Below are 17,490 nucleotides of genomic sequence, written 5' to 3'. Positions count from 1 at the left end.
TTTTTTTTTTTTTAGTGTACAGCCTTTGCTCTCTGCAGGTTCTCTCTCTAGGTGCCTCAAGCTCCAGAGTTTGTCATTTCGTGCATGTGGGTTTCGTAAGATGTAACCTGGGGGTCCATGGTCATCTCTGCTGCCTTTCTGCTTATCCCTTGAGTTACCACTTCACTCCAGGGCTCCTCCCCTGTGTCCACTGCAGATTACATGGTACCTCCAGATAGGTGGGGCAGGTTTAACAGCCCCGAAAGAAGCAGCAGGGTGGTGGCAGCAAAGCAGATATGGGGAAGGCTCTGATACGGGAGGGCCAGGAGTATGGATGGCATAAAGAGATGTGAGGCTTCCAAATCGTTTACAGGGGAGTTTCTTGCAGCTCAGTCACAAGTGAAGGCAAGGTGTCCCATGCTGGTGAGGGTTCGATGTTCCAGCACCATGTGATGCTGCACGGCCCTGGGGTCACCCTGTCTCATGCAGACATCCTGGAAACTGTGTCTTGCAGGATGCTCTACCATGCAACGACAGTGCTTGGGGAGGAGAAAAACATATCACATGTCGAATACTGTATTCAGTTTTGAGCCCCTCACTACAACAAAGACATTGAAGTGCTGAAGCGCATCCAAAGAAGAGCAATGAAACTGGTGAAGGGTCTACAGAACAAGTCCTATGAGGAGTGCTGAAGGAACGGAGGTTGTTTAGTCCAGAGAAGAGGAAGCTCGGGGGAGACCTTAATGCTCTCTACAACTACCTGAAAGGAGGTTGTAGCGAGGTGGGTGTCGGCCTCTTTTCCCAGGTAACAAGTGATAGGACGAGAGGAAATGGCCTCAAGTTGCACTAGGGGAGGTTTAGCTTGGATATTAGGAAAAATTTCTTCACTGAAACAGTTATCAAGCGTTGGAACAGGCTGCCCAGGGAAGTGGTTGAGTCACCATCCCTGGAGGTATTTAAAAGATGTGTAGATGTGGTGCTTAGGGACATGGTTTAGTGGTGGAGTTGGCAGTGCTAGGTTGGACTCGATGACCTTAAGGGCCTTTTCCAACCTAAATGATTCTATTCTATGATTCTCTATGCCTGGCCATAGAGGGACATCACATCTGCAAGCGCTTTTACAAAGAGTTTGACATATTCTGGGCTGCTTGCAGATGATAGGAAACATGGAAAAAAGAGTGGAAATCCCTGAATGTTTCAGTGCTCCATGGGAACTGGGTACGTGCTCAGGCTGTGGCTAACTCAGCTTCTCACACCTCACATCTACTCAGTCACTCCAAAGCCTGGTGAGGTCTGATAAATCACTCCTGACTCAGCAAAACGTTGCCATATGACACTGCAGAGCTGGTACTGTGAATGTTTCTCCATTCCAGCCATCTTCTAGCTGGGTAGAAACTAATAAATTTGTAAAGAACGTTTGTAAAAGAAAGAGTTGCTGTGCCCTCAGAGTCTTTAGAGGTGCTTAATGGAATAGACAGGCTTTAAATCTTACAGAGCCTGCGCTTGCATCTCTCAGGACTGACATCCCTGTAAAGATTTGGCTTTTGTGTGTATATTACTTTAAATCCCGAGGAAGTGATTTTATTATCCCATGCGAAGGCTTTGGTGATGGACAACAGTGTGGAAATTACAGACTTCACCTAGTTTTGAGTTGTCTCTGCTCTGAAGTGGAGGGGCTGAGAGGCAGAGACTCGTCCACAATGCCAGGGATACGGGGCTCATTTTAGAGCCAGTGTGCCTCCCTGTCCCCCACCAGCACCAGCAACGCAGCAGGCTCTTCTTCTCCAGCAGAGCTCTGTAGCCGATGTGGCCAAAGCTGCATCCCCTTTGCTATGGATGAATTTGTGCAAGTAGGTTAAACTTTCTGGCCAGTCTCGGTTGCATGAACTGTTGCAGCTGGACACTTTACAGTGTGCCAGGCACTGCTTCCCTCCCCTTTCTCTCCACATTTCGGTTCAGCTACCCCTGGGCCACCTTCACTGATGCATCCATTTTCCTAGGTGAGGACCTGGAGGAGCTCAAGCAGGTGTCCAGCGAGCTGAGCAGCTCCAGTGACACTGGAGGAGCCTGTGACACTGGAGCTGCTCTATAGGGGAACACCCCCAACCTCAGGTACATCTCACCATGCCAGTCCCCCACACGGCTTTCACTACTCTGGGAATGCTTTGTCCAAGGGACAGTTGGACCTAGGGCTGAATCCTGCCACCGGGCCTGTCTCCTGGTTCTGTTGGGACTGCTGTCACTGCAGACACAGCAACACCAGGCTTTGGATCTATGTATAAGTCAAAGCTCTTTACGAGCCTCAGTGGTACCTCTGTTTACCCTTGTCTGGCATTGCTCCTGCAAGGCAGTATCCAGGGACCTGCCTATCCCTCCCTGCAGTCAGGGATGCAGCCCTGAACCCAAGGTTATCTGGGGGATCAACATGGGCAGCTGGGGGAGTTACGCCGCTGTCACTCTAGCAGGGTGTCAGGGCACTTATTCCAGTTTTGTTTTGCATGACAACGACAGAGAAACAATTTTCAGGCTTGTCCTTCACTCCCTTGAGGCAGGTTTGGGCACAACTTGCCTGGTTGCAACGCGCTTCTCTGAGTGCAGGTCTACCAGTAGCTCTGTGCCATGAACTATGGTGCCTGTGAAAGCAGATAATCCCTTCCTTCCCCTGCCTTGACTGAAGCATGAAAAGATGGGAAAGAGATGGATAAATTTTACAGGCAAAACTGTATGCAAAAATGCAAATCTGTGTGCATACCCCCTGCCACAGACCAGCGCATTGCAGGTGTCTTGCTGTCCACCAGCTGCCTCCTGACTCTCGCCTGACCTTGCCAGACACAGATCTGCCAGCCTTCAGAGTCAGGCTCTCTGCCCCAGGCTGGATCCTGCACCCCCCCCCGAGGTCTGTGGTGGTGTTAAATCACTCCCTTCACCTCCCCCTGGTCTGCCACTTGCTCTTGAGCTGTGTGAAATAAACAGGCAAATCCACCAGTCCCCGGGGAGGACGGGTATCTGTAAATTTGCTGCGTGTAGCGTCAACGCTGACCCTGTCCTGAGGTTGCCCACGCTTTGACCTTGCAGGTCTGGCCCACAAGCGTGTGCTTTAGCTCCGCAGTTTCTGAATAAACACTCCACGTTGTGCTGGAGGCATGCGGTTTCCCTCTTCAGAAGAACCCTGAATTGTCTGTGTTGGTTTTTCTTAGCCTCTGCAAATAAATAGACATGGCTCTCAGGGGATACACAGACGGGCTGCAGCCACTCTGCCTGCGCAACTCGAGCCACTGCACGGGGCTGAGATGCCGGTGCCCGCCCAGGGGAGAATGGGTCCCAGTTATACACCGTGCTATGCTGGGAATAACCTTCCCCTCAGCCCTGGCAGAGAGCTGGGACAGAGCTGCCCGAATACATCCTGCCTGTGGCTGGGCTGGCAGCAGCAGGAGCAGAAAACCCCAGGGAGGAGATGAGCAATGCATTTGTGTTGTTCACCATGGAAGTGTTTTGGTGGTGATAAGCCCACCAAAGTCCTTCCCTACAGTGCAAGGGAGGCATCTTCTGAAGGTCTGCACAGAAGGACTGGCAACACAGAGAGCAACATGCAGCAGGACCACCGCTACCTGAGGACTGGAAGGGGGCAAACAGGCTTGCAGAGCCCCAGGTCAAATAAGCAGGTGTAATAGCAGCAGCCATGGACAGGTGGGCAAGTTGTGTCCCCTCCTCTGCAGAAGTGGAAAGGGTCCAGGGAAGGAAAGCAGGGACGATGAAAGCTCTGGGCAACTCTGAGCAACTAGCCAGGCTAGGACTTTTCAGCCTGGGGAAGAGCTTTTAATGAGAGAAAAGCTTTTAAAGACAGCAGGCACCTCTGGGCCAGAAAACAGTGGACACTGGGTCAGATGGATTGCCCTCTGACCAAGCATGGCTGTTTTATGCTCCTCAATACTATTTCCAGCTGCAGCATTAAATCTATCAGCAATGGCTTACGCATTACGGTGCTGTGGTGTCACACTTGGTGATTCCAGGAACGTGCAGAAGTGGAAGAGGTGTGGGGGGGTGGATTACATGACCAGCTGGCCAAGCACAGTAGCCATGACACTGGCACAGCTCCCAGACTCGCAGGGTGGTCACTGACTTCAGGGAGCTCACTCGATGGTATGATGCACCCTGGACCCTTACCCAGATGCCTGCAAAGGAGTCGTGAGTATAGTAGCAAGTCAGAGCAGCGTGATCCCTTGTGGGTGAGCACAGACCTGTCCTTGGAGGGTTTCAGTTCACACTGAAGCACTTTTCAAAGCAACCCAGTGCTTTGCTAAAGCTGATCAGAAATCTCAACCAGTCATTCTGTAAAAATGCAACAACTGGTGCAGGACTGAACTGAATTCAGGAGGCAAGTCCTGGATCAGCCATTGCCCTCTGATGTCTGCCACTGCGAGCAAAGGGAGCCCCTTGCATACCCAAGTTGTACAACCTTGTTACAGGTATTTTGCAAAAGGTGAGTTGAGTCCCATCTGGTAGAACTGGGAGATGAAAGAGCAGAGGGAGCCCCAAGGACTGCTGATGCACTTACACTGTTACCTTGGTTGAACTGGGACCTGCCACAGTTCCAAAGATGGCCCTGACACCAGGAGCAACCTAGACCTGATATTTGGCAACCGGCTGGGAACCTGCAGTTCCCAGAGAGCATTTCTGGGTAATTAGTTCAGTTTGGAGGTGGCTTTCAAGTGTGGAGCAGAGATCTGGGGTCCCTTGCATTCAGGGTCTCCACTCGGGCTCTTTCCATGCTCCCATGTGTTATCTGGGCCGATTCCTGTTGTGAAAGGCTCTTGGGTAAAAAGCTGAATAACATCTAATATAAGAAGTGCAGATGTTACTATTTTCAATTTACATCAGCTCTGGAAGTGGTGGTGTTTACTAGGGAGCCAGGGAGTTGTCTTCTCCCGCACTGAAGAAACTTTATTTTCCCTTCACTGAATTGCCTCCCACAGAAAAAAAACTGCACTTGTTCAGCACCTTCTTCACCGTGATCTGTGTTTTTCTTGCTACTCCCACGTGGCCTTTCTCACAGGAATGTGGATGAAATAATACTCACAGTGCAGAGCCCTGGTTTGTGATGTGGATTTGAAATGAATGTTTTGACTGTACGTTTTTAGTAGCCCTTTGTGAGAAATGGCTTGTGCTGTTTCCCCTCAGCCTTGCATAAAAAAGTGCTGTTGAAATAAGATTGTGCATGTCATTTTATTATTCATCATCACTAACTTAAATGTGCAATCAGCACAGAGCACACAGGATCAATTAATCATCTGTTTCTAGGCTCAGGAAAGCTACCAGAAAGCTCAGATATCTTGACACTCCCCGTCTTTCAAAATCCGGATGTCTTGCCTGGTTTTCCTAGAATAACATAGGAAAAAAGAGTAAGAGCTCAAAAAAATACATCCGGAGTCATACTTTGGCTCCCGTCCAGCCCATGGAATGGAGCTATTACAAAATCAGCTTCCTCATTTTCCTGTCTAAAAAGCTGAGGTGACTGCAAGCCATTCTGGCCCACAGATGTCCCCTCCCTGGGCGTGCAGCACTGGTGGTGGGTCTGCAGCCCAACCTGCTCACACCAAGGCTGTCCCCAGTGTGAGGTTATGGTGGCCATGGCTCTGTCTAAGCCCTAAACCCCCTTCCCCCAAGGATGGAGGCCCCCCGCTACCTCCCTGGTGCACCACCCTCCTTGGGAAGGGGTTTCCCCCATGTCCAGCCTGCACCCTCTGGGGCTGCTGCTTGTGGCTGTTGCCCTGTGTTGCATCACCTGCTACCACCGAGAATAGTGTGGCTCCATCCCACTTGCAACCGTACGCTGCTGCTAGATCCCCCTAAGCCTCCCCTTCCCCAGACTAGTCGGACGCAGCTCCTCCACACCTCCTTGCAGCTTCCCTTGACAAACTGGTCATCCCTCTCCTCCTGCAGCCCAGCACACGGTTTGTGTTATTTGTCGTGCAAGTGCACTGCTGACCTGTGTTCAACCTGATCTTCACCCGCTGTCTCTTTCTAGCAGGAACACCTGCTCAGACAGTCACTTCCCATCCTGGATAAAATCACTGCCCCAAAGCAACCCTTGTGCTTCTCATGAGGTCCCTGTTGCCTTAGTTCTCGAAGGTGGTACCTTTGGTTTGAAGTTCTGCCAAAAGAGCCATGAAGCACATAACTGGGCATCTGCATTCACAGAGGTCCCTTTGAAGGACTTAGTGGTGCTATTTGACTGTCCAGACTAGATGCCTAGTTGACCTTTTTGCCCATCTGAGTTTAACTCTCCCTTCTCTAATTGCAGGCAGCACAGATGGTGGGACCTTCTCCCATCCTCTACGGAGCATCTGGTTTGTTGCCAGCTTGCAGGCACTCGTGTTGGAGGGTCTCCTGGCCATGGACTCCTGACCTCACCTTTTGGATCTGCTGATCATACAGCCACAGGGTGGTCTGATTTAGCAAGCTGATCCAATGGATGATCCACAGCTCTACCGTGGGATTAGTCCCCTGGCAACACAATGAGCTAGATCCCTCAGCCTGCAGCTGCACAGTAGTCACTAAATGTGGTGACGAGGACGGGGCAGGAACCTGCAGGCAAGAGCTGAGGGCATGCCTGCACCCATCCGCAGGCACTGCCAGCGCAGGAGGGTGAAGCTCACAGGCTTCACAGCCCAGTGCCTGGCTCAGCTGACATGAAAAAGTCCTCTTCTACTTTGCTAGCAGGAACACGTGTGCCTCCTGTCTGCCATGGCTTTCCCCAGGCATGAAGGTATTTCACAAGTGCCCAGTTTCAGATGGCCAAAATTAGACTCCTGGAGGTCTCTGCCAAGGGGATGAGCTTACATTTGCTGCACACAGAGCTGGCATTCATTGGCGTAGGTGTTCCCGTCTGTCCCACAGACAGGCAAGTGCAGGAGGGGGCAGGCCTGCAGCTCCACCATGTCTCCACACACCGGCTGGAAAGGAGAAGCCACAGCACACATTTCAGTGCTAGCAGCACCCATCTTTTCCTCCCACAGCACTTGGGCAGGAGCAAGTGCCACTGGCGATCTGGTTCCCTCTGCCCCGGCAGGGCAGGGCGTGCATGCAGAGCGGGAGAGCAGGGAGCAGAGGCCACCGCATCCCTCAGTGGGACTCACAACCTGGGCTTTGATGTGGGTTTGATGCTGGACTACCAGTACCTATGAGGCTGGGGATGATTGTGGGGAACGGCCTTTCTCCCAGGCACACCAGGCACTAAATCCCATCTCAAGCCATGAACAAGGAAAACCAGAAATCTCTTACCCTTCTCAGGCCGTTCCCTTCATTCAGCTCTGCTCCTGAAACAGAGCAGAGACCCGTGAGCGTGGCACACCTGTGACCGGTGGCAGGAGCACGAAGCATCACAGAGGGTCATGTCCAAACCAAAGGGAAGGCAGGGTTGTGCAGGGCCCACTCAGGACCCGGATCAGTTGTGTGGGTTTTGTGAGGGGGAATCAGTTTGCTGCATGCCACCCCCGACCCTCCCAGCAGCAAGTGCGCAGCCTCCATCTGCAGCTGAGCCAGCTGGGACAAAGCTGGGAACGCCTGTTCCCAACCCCTCTCTCCCAGTTTCTGGTCTAGGAGCTCCACAGAGCATCCAACACATCCCAGGAGATGTGAACCCGTGCAGTGCTGCACAGGGACATGGGATATCTTCAGAGGGCTGAGGCCAGGTGACACTGCACAGCTGGACAACAGCCATCCCCAGGGACAGCTGCATTCGGTGGGTTCCTTTTCTGCAGTCAGTAGCAACAGTTCACAGCCCGTCTGTGTGGTGCACGAATGTCCTGGGAGCGTGAGGGCTCACACACAGGCTGCTGCAGGACCACCACTACGTGCACCTAGGTAGCACAGGCTTTCCAGAGCCTACAAACAGCTGCTTCCCACCTGAATATGCTGAGCACGTAATGCCCTTGCAAAGGCTTGCAGGTCTTCATGGAGGCAGGAACAACAGTAGCTGCCACCCCAGTGTACGTGCTGTCCTCCCAGGTTCCCATTCACATCACAGGCTGTTTCCTATCCCATCCCTCTCCCAAGTGCAATATAGCCGATGAACTAGCCCATAACCCTTGTACCGAACTGCTAATAAGGCACGGTGTGTTTGCCTCAGTACTTCTTCCCCACCGTGCTGCCACTGTGTGTGCTTGCCCTCCTCACCAAACCAGAGTTTCTGGGCCTTTCTGCCCTTCCACCCATTTTTGTTCCCTCTGTGGTTCCCAACCCACCACCAAGGAGCCGACTGCCGGCAGCAGAACGGGCTTACCACCCGCAGCGACGAGAGTCACCAGTGCCGCCACCACCACCACCAGCTCCCTCGCAGGCATGGTCGGTTCAGGCGCATGCGCTCGTGCACCTCGCTCCGCTCATGGCTACCTTTATAGGGGAGAGCAGCGGCTTATCTCAGCAGCGCTGGGAAAAGCAGCATTTTGGGCAGCGTTGGATCTGCGCTGGGAACAGCTGGACTGTGCACCCAGAGGGATCACTTGAGCACTCTCATGCAACTGATAAGCCACCCCAGTGCCACTTGTCAGCTCCAGGTGCCAGCAGTTGAGGCTGCTTTACAATCCCTTTGCACTGTAGTCTGGGTTGGGCCATGCTGCTCTCCTCCGCTCCACCCAGCCAGCTTACCTCTGGGTGTACCTCCCCCGAGCCAGCCTCCAGCTTTGCAGCTGCCATTCTTCACACATGGCAGGCATCTCCATTTGGGTTGGGAGACTTCACATGGAAAAGCCAGGAAATTCGGGCTGATTTGGGTGGCTGCGCTGTGGCCTGAGCATTATCCCATGAGATCCAGCCAGGCGGATGCTCAGCTGCCTGACGCACGGGGCAGGACCCCAGGAGCGGGATCTCAAACACACAGGAGGCTTGCCGTCACGCTGCGGCAAGCCCACCCTCTTGCTGGGTGGGACGGGACAGGGTGGGGGTGCAAGGGGCTGGAGGGAACAAAATTCAGTTGAGTGGGAGCAGGGAGCTGCAGGTGCAGCCGCTGCCTGTGCTCCTCTACCCATCGTGATGGGCGGTTTTATACCTTGCTCCTCTCACCAGCTTGGTCACATAAACAGTTGCAGCTTAGATCGACAGAGCAAAATGATCTTTATCATAAGATTCAGTGTGATAGAAGGGGGCTGTGTGCAAGGTTTAAATATACAGAGGTGGCATATACAGCAGGGAGGGGGCAGAGAGGCTGGAGAGGATCTTCAGTGGTAAGAGATGCCAACTCTTCAGTGAAGGACTTCTCAGCAAGCATCACCACCCCAGAAGATGCCAGCTACTTCGCTTACAAGTCTGGATGCTCGATATCAGTCTTTCCATGGAAGCATCCTCACCACCTCCTTCTGAGAAGCTGAATTCTCCGCATCTGTCCCCACCTTCCTCTGGTGAATCAAAATCAATCGGTGAAGGGTGAAGGATGGAAAAGAGGACCACTGGGTGGAAAGTTGGTGTCGTAGCTGAAGACCAGTGTTGACCAAAAACTCCTTTGGGACAGACTTGCCGAGATGAAGTCTGGGCCAGAAGTGACAGAGGGCCTCCTTCACCCTGGGAGTGGGTAGGAGGTGCTGTGTGTGCAAGGGGCAGGCAGGGAGTAGGTGTCCTACAGAAACCACCAATGGGCTGGGAGAGCTCCAGACACCCACAGCATGCACGTTTGCACTTGCTGAGGAGCTGACTATGACTGTGCTCAGAACATTTCTTCCCCACAGTTTTACCTGAGGCTTAGGAAGGTACACGCTGGCCCCAGCCGGCTGAGACAAGAGGGAACAACTTGGTGAGCATCCCCCATGGCCAGAGGGTTACAGGCCCTGCATGAGGCTGCTTCCATCCTTGCCCGTGGGAGTCCTTCCACCCAACTCAGCAGGGCTGTGGCCAGGTTTTGGGAAGGAGGAAGGTGACCGATTCAGGGTTCCACTTGCAGAACCATTCCTCCGCTCTGCCGAGGCGGCTCTGCACATGTTTTATATTCCCTCTTCACAGAGTTTACACAGTTCAATAACCTTTGGCTTTTATTATTATTCCACTTTGGAAATCCCTCAACTAAAGTAAATATTTAACTGCATTAGCAGTTGTTCCTGAGGCACATGGGGGCCTGTTGGGCTTGTTTAGTCTAGTACAGGGGAGGCCAAGGGGGGATCTGATAGCAGCCTACAACTGCTGGAAGGGGAGTTGATGGAGCCAACCTCTTCTTGATAGTGCCAGATGACAGAATAAAAAGCATCAGGCACAAACTGCAGTCCTGCAGTGTTCAGGTCGATAGTTATGAAAGAAACCTTACCCTGGAGAGTGAGCAACCCAGAGCAGCAGGGAGGAGGGAGATCTCCATCCTCGCTGGGCCATGTACAAAGCCGCGGATGCCCTGACCAAGCCCTGCTGTGCACAAGGTTTGGTGGGCGAGCCCTGGAGGGCCCTGCCACCAGCACGCTGGGCCCTGGGGACGCAGCAGCTCTCACTCTCCGGCACACGCGGATGTATTTCCTTAGGCGCCCACCTTGCAAATCTGGTCCCGGCCAACACTCAACTACGTGAACAAGATGGGGCCACCTCCTGCAAGCTGGTCCCACACCAACACTCAGCACAGCCCTGGATGAGGGTTGTCATAGGCCTTTACGGTCTTTTTCAACATTTTTACTACCAAAAAAACCATCCAAATGCTGATCGTAATGCCTCCAGTGCCGCTGCTGTGGATAACCATGCTGTGCCGCTGGTCCTGAGCATGGCCTGGCTCTTCAGGTCATATCAGCGGCAGTGCAGGAGTGGTGGGCTGGGGCCATGCAGCTGGGACATGTTGTGTGCTCCAGATTGCTCTCTTCGGATGGAGGGTGGCAGGAAATGTCTGCATCTCCTCTGTGCCCGAGGCAGCCGGTTGTGCGGTGCTGGGGAAAAGCTGTTGGCCGATACGAGTCTTGATCTTCCTCCACCTGGTTCCTCAGTGGTATTCAAATGCTGCTACCTTCACAGAGCAAATTAAAATGACATGCTAAGAGATGAAGAAGGGGAAATCATCTCTTGCAAACTGGTTTTGTCTTTTCCTGCTTTTCTCTCAAGCACAGGCTTGCAGCCCCTGGTGAAAGTCCTGCCTGCTGTCCCCCTTGAAAAAGAGGTGGGGAAATTCTTTCTCAGGTGGGACAGGAAATTTTCTGGTGGCTGCTTGCCCTCACGTTGGCCACACAGCTCCAGCTACGTCTGAGACAGTCACACATTTGAGCCTGGGCTTTCCTTCTCTGTGTTGCAAGTATCACAAAGACGGGCACCCTTCTGCTGTCCCGAGCAGGTCCTGGGCTCCCAGCAGTACAGCAGCACATGGGGGAGCTGCTCCCCATCCCCTGCCTCTGGGGCTGCCCTTGGACTCCCCTCCAGCTTCTCCTGGGGCAGGAGTGAGGATTCTGGCTCTGCTGCCTCCTCCCCGCACCCCCGCCAGCTGCAGCCCTGCCAGAAGGGCAGGAGGGGCAGGTATGAAGGTCCCGGGCTTGCCTGCAGAACCAGAGACTTCGTCTCGTCGCCAGCAAGGCAGAGACTGCTGGAGGCAGCGGCAACAAGGAAAGAGATTTCTACTTCCAAAACCGATCTCACGCTTGTTCCCTCCTGGCGTTGCCCCTGCCTTTGCGCTTGTTCCCACACACTCACCAGTACCCACCCGTCCGTGTCTACGCCGCCCGCCTGGGATCTCTCGTCGCATCACCCTTATCACGCCTTTGCCTCCCGGGTGACCACGGCGCTGTTTGCCAGCTTTCCATCTGGCTGGGCACGGATGGCAGGAGGCCAAGCCAGATTGCATCACATCGCTCTTGCTCCATGTCTGCCGGGTGGCCTTATCTGTGGTGTGGCCTTGGTGTCGTCACCGCTTCACCCAGCACCTGCCGGTTCCTTGCTGTTATCTGTTGCCTTTCCTGGATTTCACGGCTGTTCTCGGCCTCCCGGCTTGCTGCCTTAGCACTGATATTTTAACTCCTGTTCTGCTGCTTGTCCCAGGGCTTCTGCATACCAGCAAACACCAGGGACCCACAAACACCACAGTACCCGGGGAACAGGAGTACCTCGTGCGGCCCAAGCCCAGAGCCCGCAGTCTATCCTCCCATTGCACGAAGGGGCAAGTCAAAAAGAGGAGGGCAAGTCCACACTCATTTTCATCCTTAGCTCCCTCCCTGCCTCCAGGTCGGTTTTACAGAGATTATGATAGTCTCTGTTCTGCCTCTCTGCTCACTCTGAGGTCTCCCCATGAGTAGGAGGAAGAAGGACCGATTTGTTCTTCTCCTTTGCACACAAAAAAAGCAGAGATGCAGGTGACCAGAGGTTTTCCTTTGGCTCCAGGGGAGCCAAAACCTCACATCCGAGGAGGTCTCCCTGCGTAACTGGGGCAGGGATCAGCCATCACCGCTTCCCAGCAGTTTCGCCAGACTTTCTGAATCTAGACTATACCTTTGGCTGCCTCCCTCCTTTCTTTATACTGTGGGTAAATACTCCCACGTGGCAGGCAGTGAGTAACTCTCGTTATTTCTCTGATGGTTCAAAAATTTCTCAGTGACATCATTGGCTGCGAGAGCAGGAGCCAGTATGAGTACACAGACGAGTCCTCCTGCCTGCTGACGCTCCCACCAGCAGAGGGGACAGGGCCAAGGTGGCATCGATCTGGAGAAGATCAGATCCTCCCACCAGGCCAGGCTGTGCGCTGGACCTCGGAGGTGCAGCAGGTTAGGGGGAGCATCCATTGCACACCTTTTTCCCCTGCTTAAACTGCCAACTGGAGTCACTGTAGCTGGGCAGAAGTTGCTGTGGCTCACCCTGATCCAAGGACACCTGCCTGTCCTCTCCCTTGGGTTTGCCTCTGGCTGTTCAAACCTCTGGACTGCAAGACATGCTCTGAATGCATCTGCCGTCTGCAAATGCCCTGCAGTTCCTTGGCAGCTTAAGGATGGTGTTGACCTTCCTTTTTCCACATGCTCCCACAAGAGGGACAGGTGTCCAAATCCTCAGCACAGCAGATAAAACAGCAGAAACCCATGGATTTACTTTTTCCCCAGTAAATGCTCAGTGGGGTAAACCAAGCCACCATGCTGGGTAAGGGAGGAGATGAGGCTGTGTGCCTGGGCTGGATGGGCAGCGCTCTGAGCTAGCTGGGCTGGGACCGCTGCGGGACTGTGCCCTCCTTCTCTGAGCTGACACAGTTAACCTGGATGCTGGCAGCAGGGGTAGGTATATCGGCTGTCCCAAGCAAAACGGTGTTCACTCTTGTTAATCTGGGAACTTGCACTCACTGTAATTTACCAAAAAAACAGATTTCGGAGCCTCTTTCTCACTGGAGTTTGTTTCTGGATGAAGAAACCCGTACTGGGCCTCAGTCTTTTATACCTTCCTCTTTCTCAGTGTTGCTGATTCCATCTTGTGTAGGACTGAATGCTGTCATCAACTTGCATTTAGCACCACACTGGAGGAAAACGGGCAGCACATGTGCCAACTCCCCCCTTCGAAGTGACAGCTGCTCTTGGCAAGTATTTGTGGAGGAGGTCCCTTGGCTTTTGCAGGAAAGGCTTGGTCTTCCAGTCTGCCAGTTGCTAAAGCCCCTGAAGCTACCCCAGGATGAATTAATGTAAAGAGGGATGCAATGTAAGAGAATCAGGGAAGTCTTTTTGTTTCTCCGTGCATTGAGGGGATGTTGTTCGGTGACACTGCCTTTGCATGGATCGCCGCTGGTAACATTCACACTTTTCTCCACTTTCTTCTACACATCCAGGAGTGCAGCATCCATCTGAAGAAAATTCAAGGAATGAAACGCTCTCCAGCGCACTTTTTATACAATGAATGTGCAGGCACACGGACTGGTCAGCACTTTCCCTTTAGCTAAATTGCCAGAGAAGGAAGAAGCAGGTCTTACACGTAGATACTAAAAGCAGTACTGTGTGTGTCCTTGAGGTTGCCTGCTACTTCTGACTCCAGAGCCCACCTACTGTGCAGGTATCATTTTTTCCAAATGACCTATTAGCTACCTGGGTATGTACAAATTAACACCAGGAGGGAGCCACAACAAATACCATTGAACAGAAGGGCACCGTCCCCCCCAGCGAAACCCATCCTGTTTCCTCCAGCACATTCCCACAGGTTTTGGATTCTATTCCTCTTAAAAGTTGCAAAGTGAACTTTGAAGTTTGCAGAGCAAAGTTCTCTCTGAGACTTCTCATTTACATTGAGATAGCAATATCCTCAGTTAACTCACATCTTTGCTTTATTTTTCACTCTCACACTATGGCTGTCTAGATCTGTACTGGCGGATCAGAGCAGAACTAGAAGCATTGCAAGCAGCTTACTTTTGAGTAGCCAGGTGCTAATGTGAAGTTTCTCTTTGCCTCCTGTTAGGCAAAATGAGCTCACAACAGTGGCACCAAACCACACCTTTGTGTGTAACCTTCATCTCAGATTCCGCTCTGGAAAATACACTGTTCAAGGGCCCAGCCAGGTCCTGGCACCTCTGGACAGGTGCTGTTCTTGCTGCTGTCTGTACCAGGAAGCAACGCAGTGTATAAAGAAGAAATGCACTGCTGATAAAGACAAGCAGAAAGCCTGAGCACCCTTGTAATAGATTTATATTTAAATTGCTGTAACACATGATTCGGGCTGTATGTTGTAGGAAGTACTACAGCAGGAGCCACCCAAACCAACAGAAAATGAGCCTTGCAAGGAACTGGGCAAGTGCAGCAGTGACCCAACCTGAGCTGGCTTTGGAACCAGATTTTGGCAAGGTCTACTTAACCTTATTTTGGTGGCTAGAATGGGATATGTATGGCACCATACCTTGGGCTGAGCCACAGTGTCTAGCTATAAAAAAACCCCCGAAACAGATAAAGGAACCATTCAGGTTAAAAATGCCAAAGACTGTAACAAAGAAATGGTAAAAGTTTCTCTTCACTTGAATGTAACTGCAGGTAGAATACGGCTTCTTGCCTGGTGATGAGTTTCTCTGCAGATGAAGTTATTTTTTTCTCTGGTACTCATCAACCCCCTCACAACCCCCCCACACAACAGTTTGCAAGCACCTCCCTGTACTCTGACAGGTCTGACTGTGTGCCTCTTGCAGAGGATTATCCTCACTTCTCTGCCACGGTGAGCACACAAAATAGGACCTGAGACATGAGACACAGCTTAGCACCATCCAGTGAAAAAGATGCACACATTTGTCACAGGATTGGCTAAAACTGAAACGAAAGGGGGAATCTGCCCTGTAGGGCTGGTAAGGAGACACAGGCTCATGCACCTTTCCTGTCACAAGTATGGGACACCCTCAGCCTGCAGCAGGACCCGCCGGCACCATTCGGGAGGCAAGGAGGTTAGCAGGAGCTGGTCTATGTCAGCATCCGCTATTTCAGGGCTGCTTGGCACCCTTGCCAAGTTGCTGCACTGTGCAAAACCACCCCACAAAACTGTTGGCAGCAGAAATTAAAGAGGAACTTGCAAAAAGACTTCCAGGTTTGTAAGATGATGTCAAATGTGAGTCTTACACTCTGCCAAGCTGGACCAGTTTCAAGCCTATATTTCAAATAATAAACATTGCAAATTGTAGACAAATCTTGTTGTCTGGTCTCTCATGAGACTTCTTTCCACGGAGACAGTGCTGTCCCTGATTTGACTCTTATGGGCTTTCAGCAAAGGGCAGCTGGATGTTGCTATTGGATCTCCAGAGCTTTCTGCCTCTCTTCACTTGTTCCTCTGCTGTCTGCCTGCCTTGCCTGCTACCTGTTCCTCCAGATGAAGTCAGCTCCTCCTAAACCAGCGCCTTGGCAGAAGAGCTCTGCAGCCCACACAAAGGCAAGTGGCAGCCTTGCGGAGCAAGATCCCGAGAGCAGGGGCCATGCTGGGACACTCAGCCTCGTGGCTCTGTGGCAGGGTGACCTGCAGGCAGCATGGTGCCATGCCCTTGCCTCAGGCCCCTGCCCTGCGGAAATTCGCAGCTCCACACTGCTGCCATGACAGCGCTGGGAAAAAAAGGAATGTGCTTGTCTGGTGCAGCACTGTGCACCAGTGATGCCCGCCCACCCACCCGCTCAGCGTGCCCCAGAGTGAGGGAGAGAATGGGGTGAGAGAGACAGACACTGGGGATATCCCTGGGGTTTGCATGCCTTGAAGGGAGCAATGACCTCAAAGAGGGTCCCCCCCATCCCACACCGCTGGAGAGGGCGCATATGTGTGTCCCGCTGGCACTCCTGTAAGCAGCGTTTCTATTAAGGGAGCTGCACTAAATTAACCCAGAAGCGTAGCTGCACAGCACAGCGCACGGGCTGGAGCCCAGAGCGTGCAGGCACACATGCAAGGTCCGTCACCAGCACTCAGGGTGCACGGTGCCAGCAGAGGGCACTTGTGAACCGGGGCACCCCACGCACGGCTCCCCCCACGCAGCACGGGGTGCATGGCCCCACTGCCACCTACTGCTGTCTACCAGTCTTCTTCATCTGGATCTTCCCCAAATCCCGACCTTACCTTCCTACCCCTCATCTTGCCTGCTCCTTGCCCGAGCCGTGCTCATCCTGGGCACCACTTTCATGCCCTGGGGAGGTGTGCTGCATGTTTTTTGCTCTTGTGAGCAACCCAGGGCTGAGGGCTTCACTCCAGTGCAATCTGAGGCTGCTCACACATGCAGTGCCTGCTGCTGTCCCCAGGGATGCTCAGGGCTGCCACGACCACACTGAAGAGCAGTGTCACAAACCCAGACCCCCACTTTCCCTGGAGAAGCCAACAATATGATGTGTTCTGAGCTTGGGGTAAGCTGGTAGAAGAGCTGCTGCAGTGGCTGTATCTCTCTGTGCCCTCCCTGGCCAGGAAAAGGCTTAGAAAGAGATAGTCAGAAGGGCTAGACCAGCTCCTGCACCCCTATTGTCCCAGCCACCTTCAACTCCACAAGATCATGCGTTCAGAGGGGCCATGTTTTGCTGTGGACCGGGGCACAGGGCATTTCCATGTGGATACACGCCTGCCCGGTTGGTGATGACCACACACTGCTCTTCTGACGAGGGTGGTTGCCCCGTGGCAGCAGTTGGTACTACCCCCATGGCTAAAACACTGACCTCAGCATGGACCTGGAAAGCTAGATCACACTGAAACAAATCCTTCCATGAGCTGCAGTATTCATAAACGCCCATTTGGCACATATTCATATCCTTTCCTGGATTCTGCCATGCTCCTTGAGAACTTTGCTTTTCTTCTAAGAGTACGGGGCTTATAACCTCCCTCTTCTCTCTCATACTCTGATGCCTAGCTACAAATGTCTCACCATATTACCAGCAAACTTTCACTCCGTTGCACCCTCATGGTGTGTTTCAGCGAGTATTTTGGATGTTTATGATCTCTTCCAACTGCCAAGTTTGATTAAAATCAGACTTAGGCATGGTGGATGGACAGATGTATTCATGTGCAGCAAAGCACTATAGTCACACAGCAGTTTTTTGAAGGGAGAAAAAGGGTAAAAATTAGCTTCACCAAAAAAGAACATCACCACCACAATGAAGCCGGGGGCTA

At 52.6% G+C, this 17,490-nt stretch overlaps 1 protein-coding gene across 1 annotated transcript; it reads right to left on the bottom strand.

Annotated features, from left to right (window-relative positions):
• Positions 1–5,183: 5,183 nt before the first annotated feature.
• On the bottom strand, positions 5,184–8,336 carry SPINK4 (serine peptidase inhibitor Kazal type 4). The gene is made up of 4 exons (XM_075136414.1): positions 8,261–8,336; positions 7,261–7,295; positions 6,820–6,932; positions 5,184–5,355 (listed from the first exon to the last, which is right to left on the bottom strand). Exons 1-4 carry the CDS (start codon positions 8,319–8,321, stop codon positions 5,301–5,303), a joined length of 264 nt encoding a protein of 87 aa, XP_074992515.1. The 5' UTR covers positions 8,322–8,336; the 3' UTR covers positions 5,184–5,300.
• Positions 8,337–17,490: the final 9,154 nt, after the last annotated feature.

Source organism: Calonectris borealis, chromosome Z, assembly GCF_964195595.1.
Source record: "Calonectris borealis chromosome Z, bCalBor7.hap1.2, whole genome shotgun sequence".
NCBI lineage: Eukaryota > Metazoa > Chordata > Aves > Procellariiformes > Procellariidae > Calonectris > Calonectris borealis.
This window is presented reverse-complemented; position numbering and strand designations above follow the sequence as displayed.

What these genes read in the sequence shown, in the direction of transcription:
- SPINK4 (XM_075136414.1), bottom strand. Translation starts at nt 8,321, where the DNA reads ATGCCTGCGAGGGAGCTGGTGGTGGTGGTGGCGGCACTGGTGACTCTC. An exon ending in AAGGGAACGGCCTGAGAAGG is followed by an intron (nt 6,933 to 7,260) that starts GTAAGAGATTTC and finishes TCTCCTTTCCAG; the next exon opens with CCGGTGTGTGGAGACATGGT. An exon ending in CAGCTCTGTGTGCAGCAAAT is followed by an intron (nt 5,356 to 6,819) that starts GTAAGCTCATCC and finishes ATGTTATTCTAG; the next exon opens with GAAAACCAGGCAAGACATCC.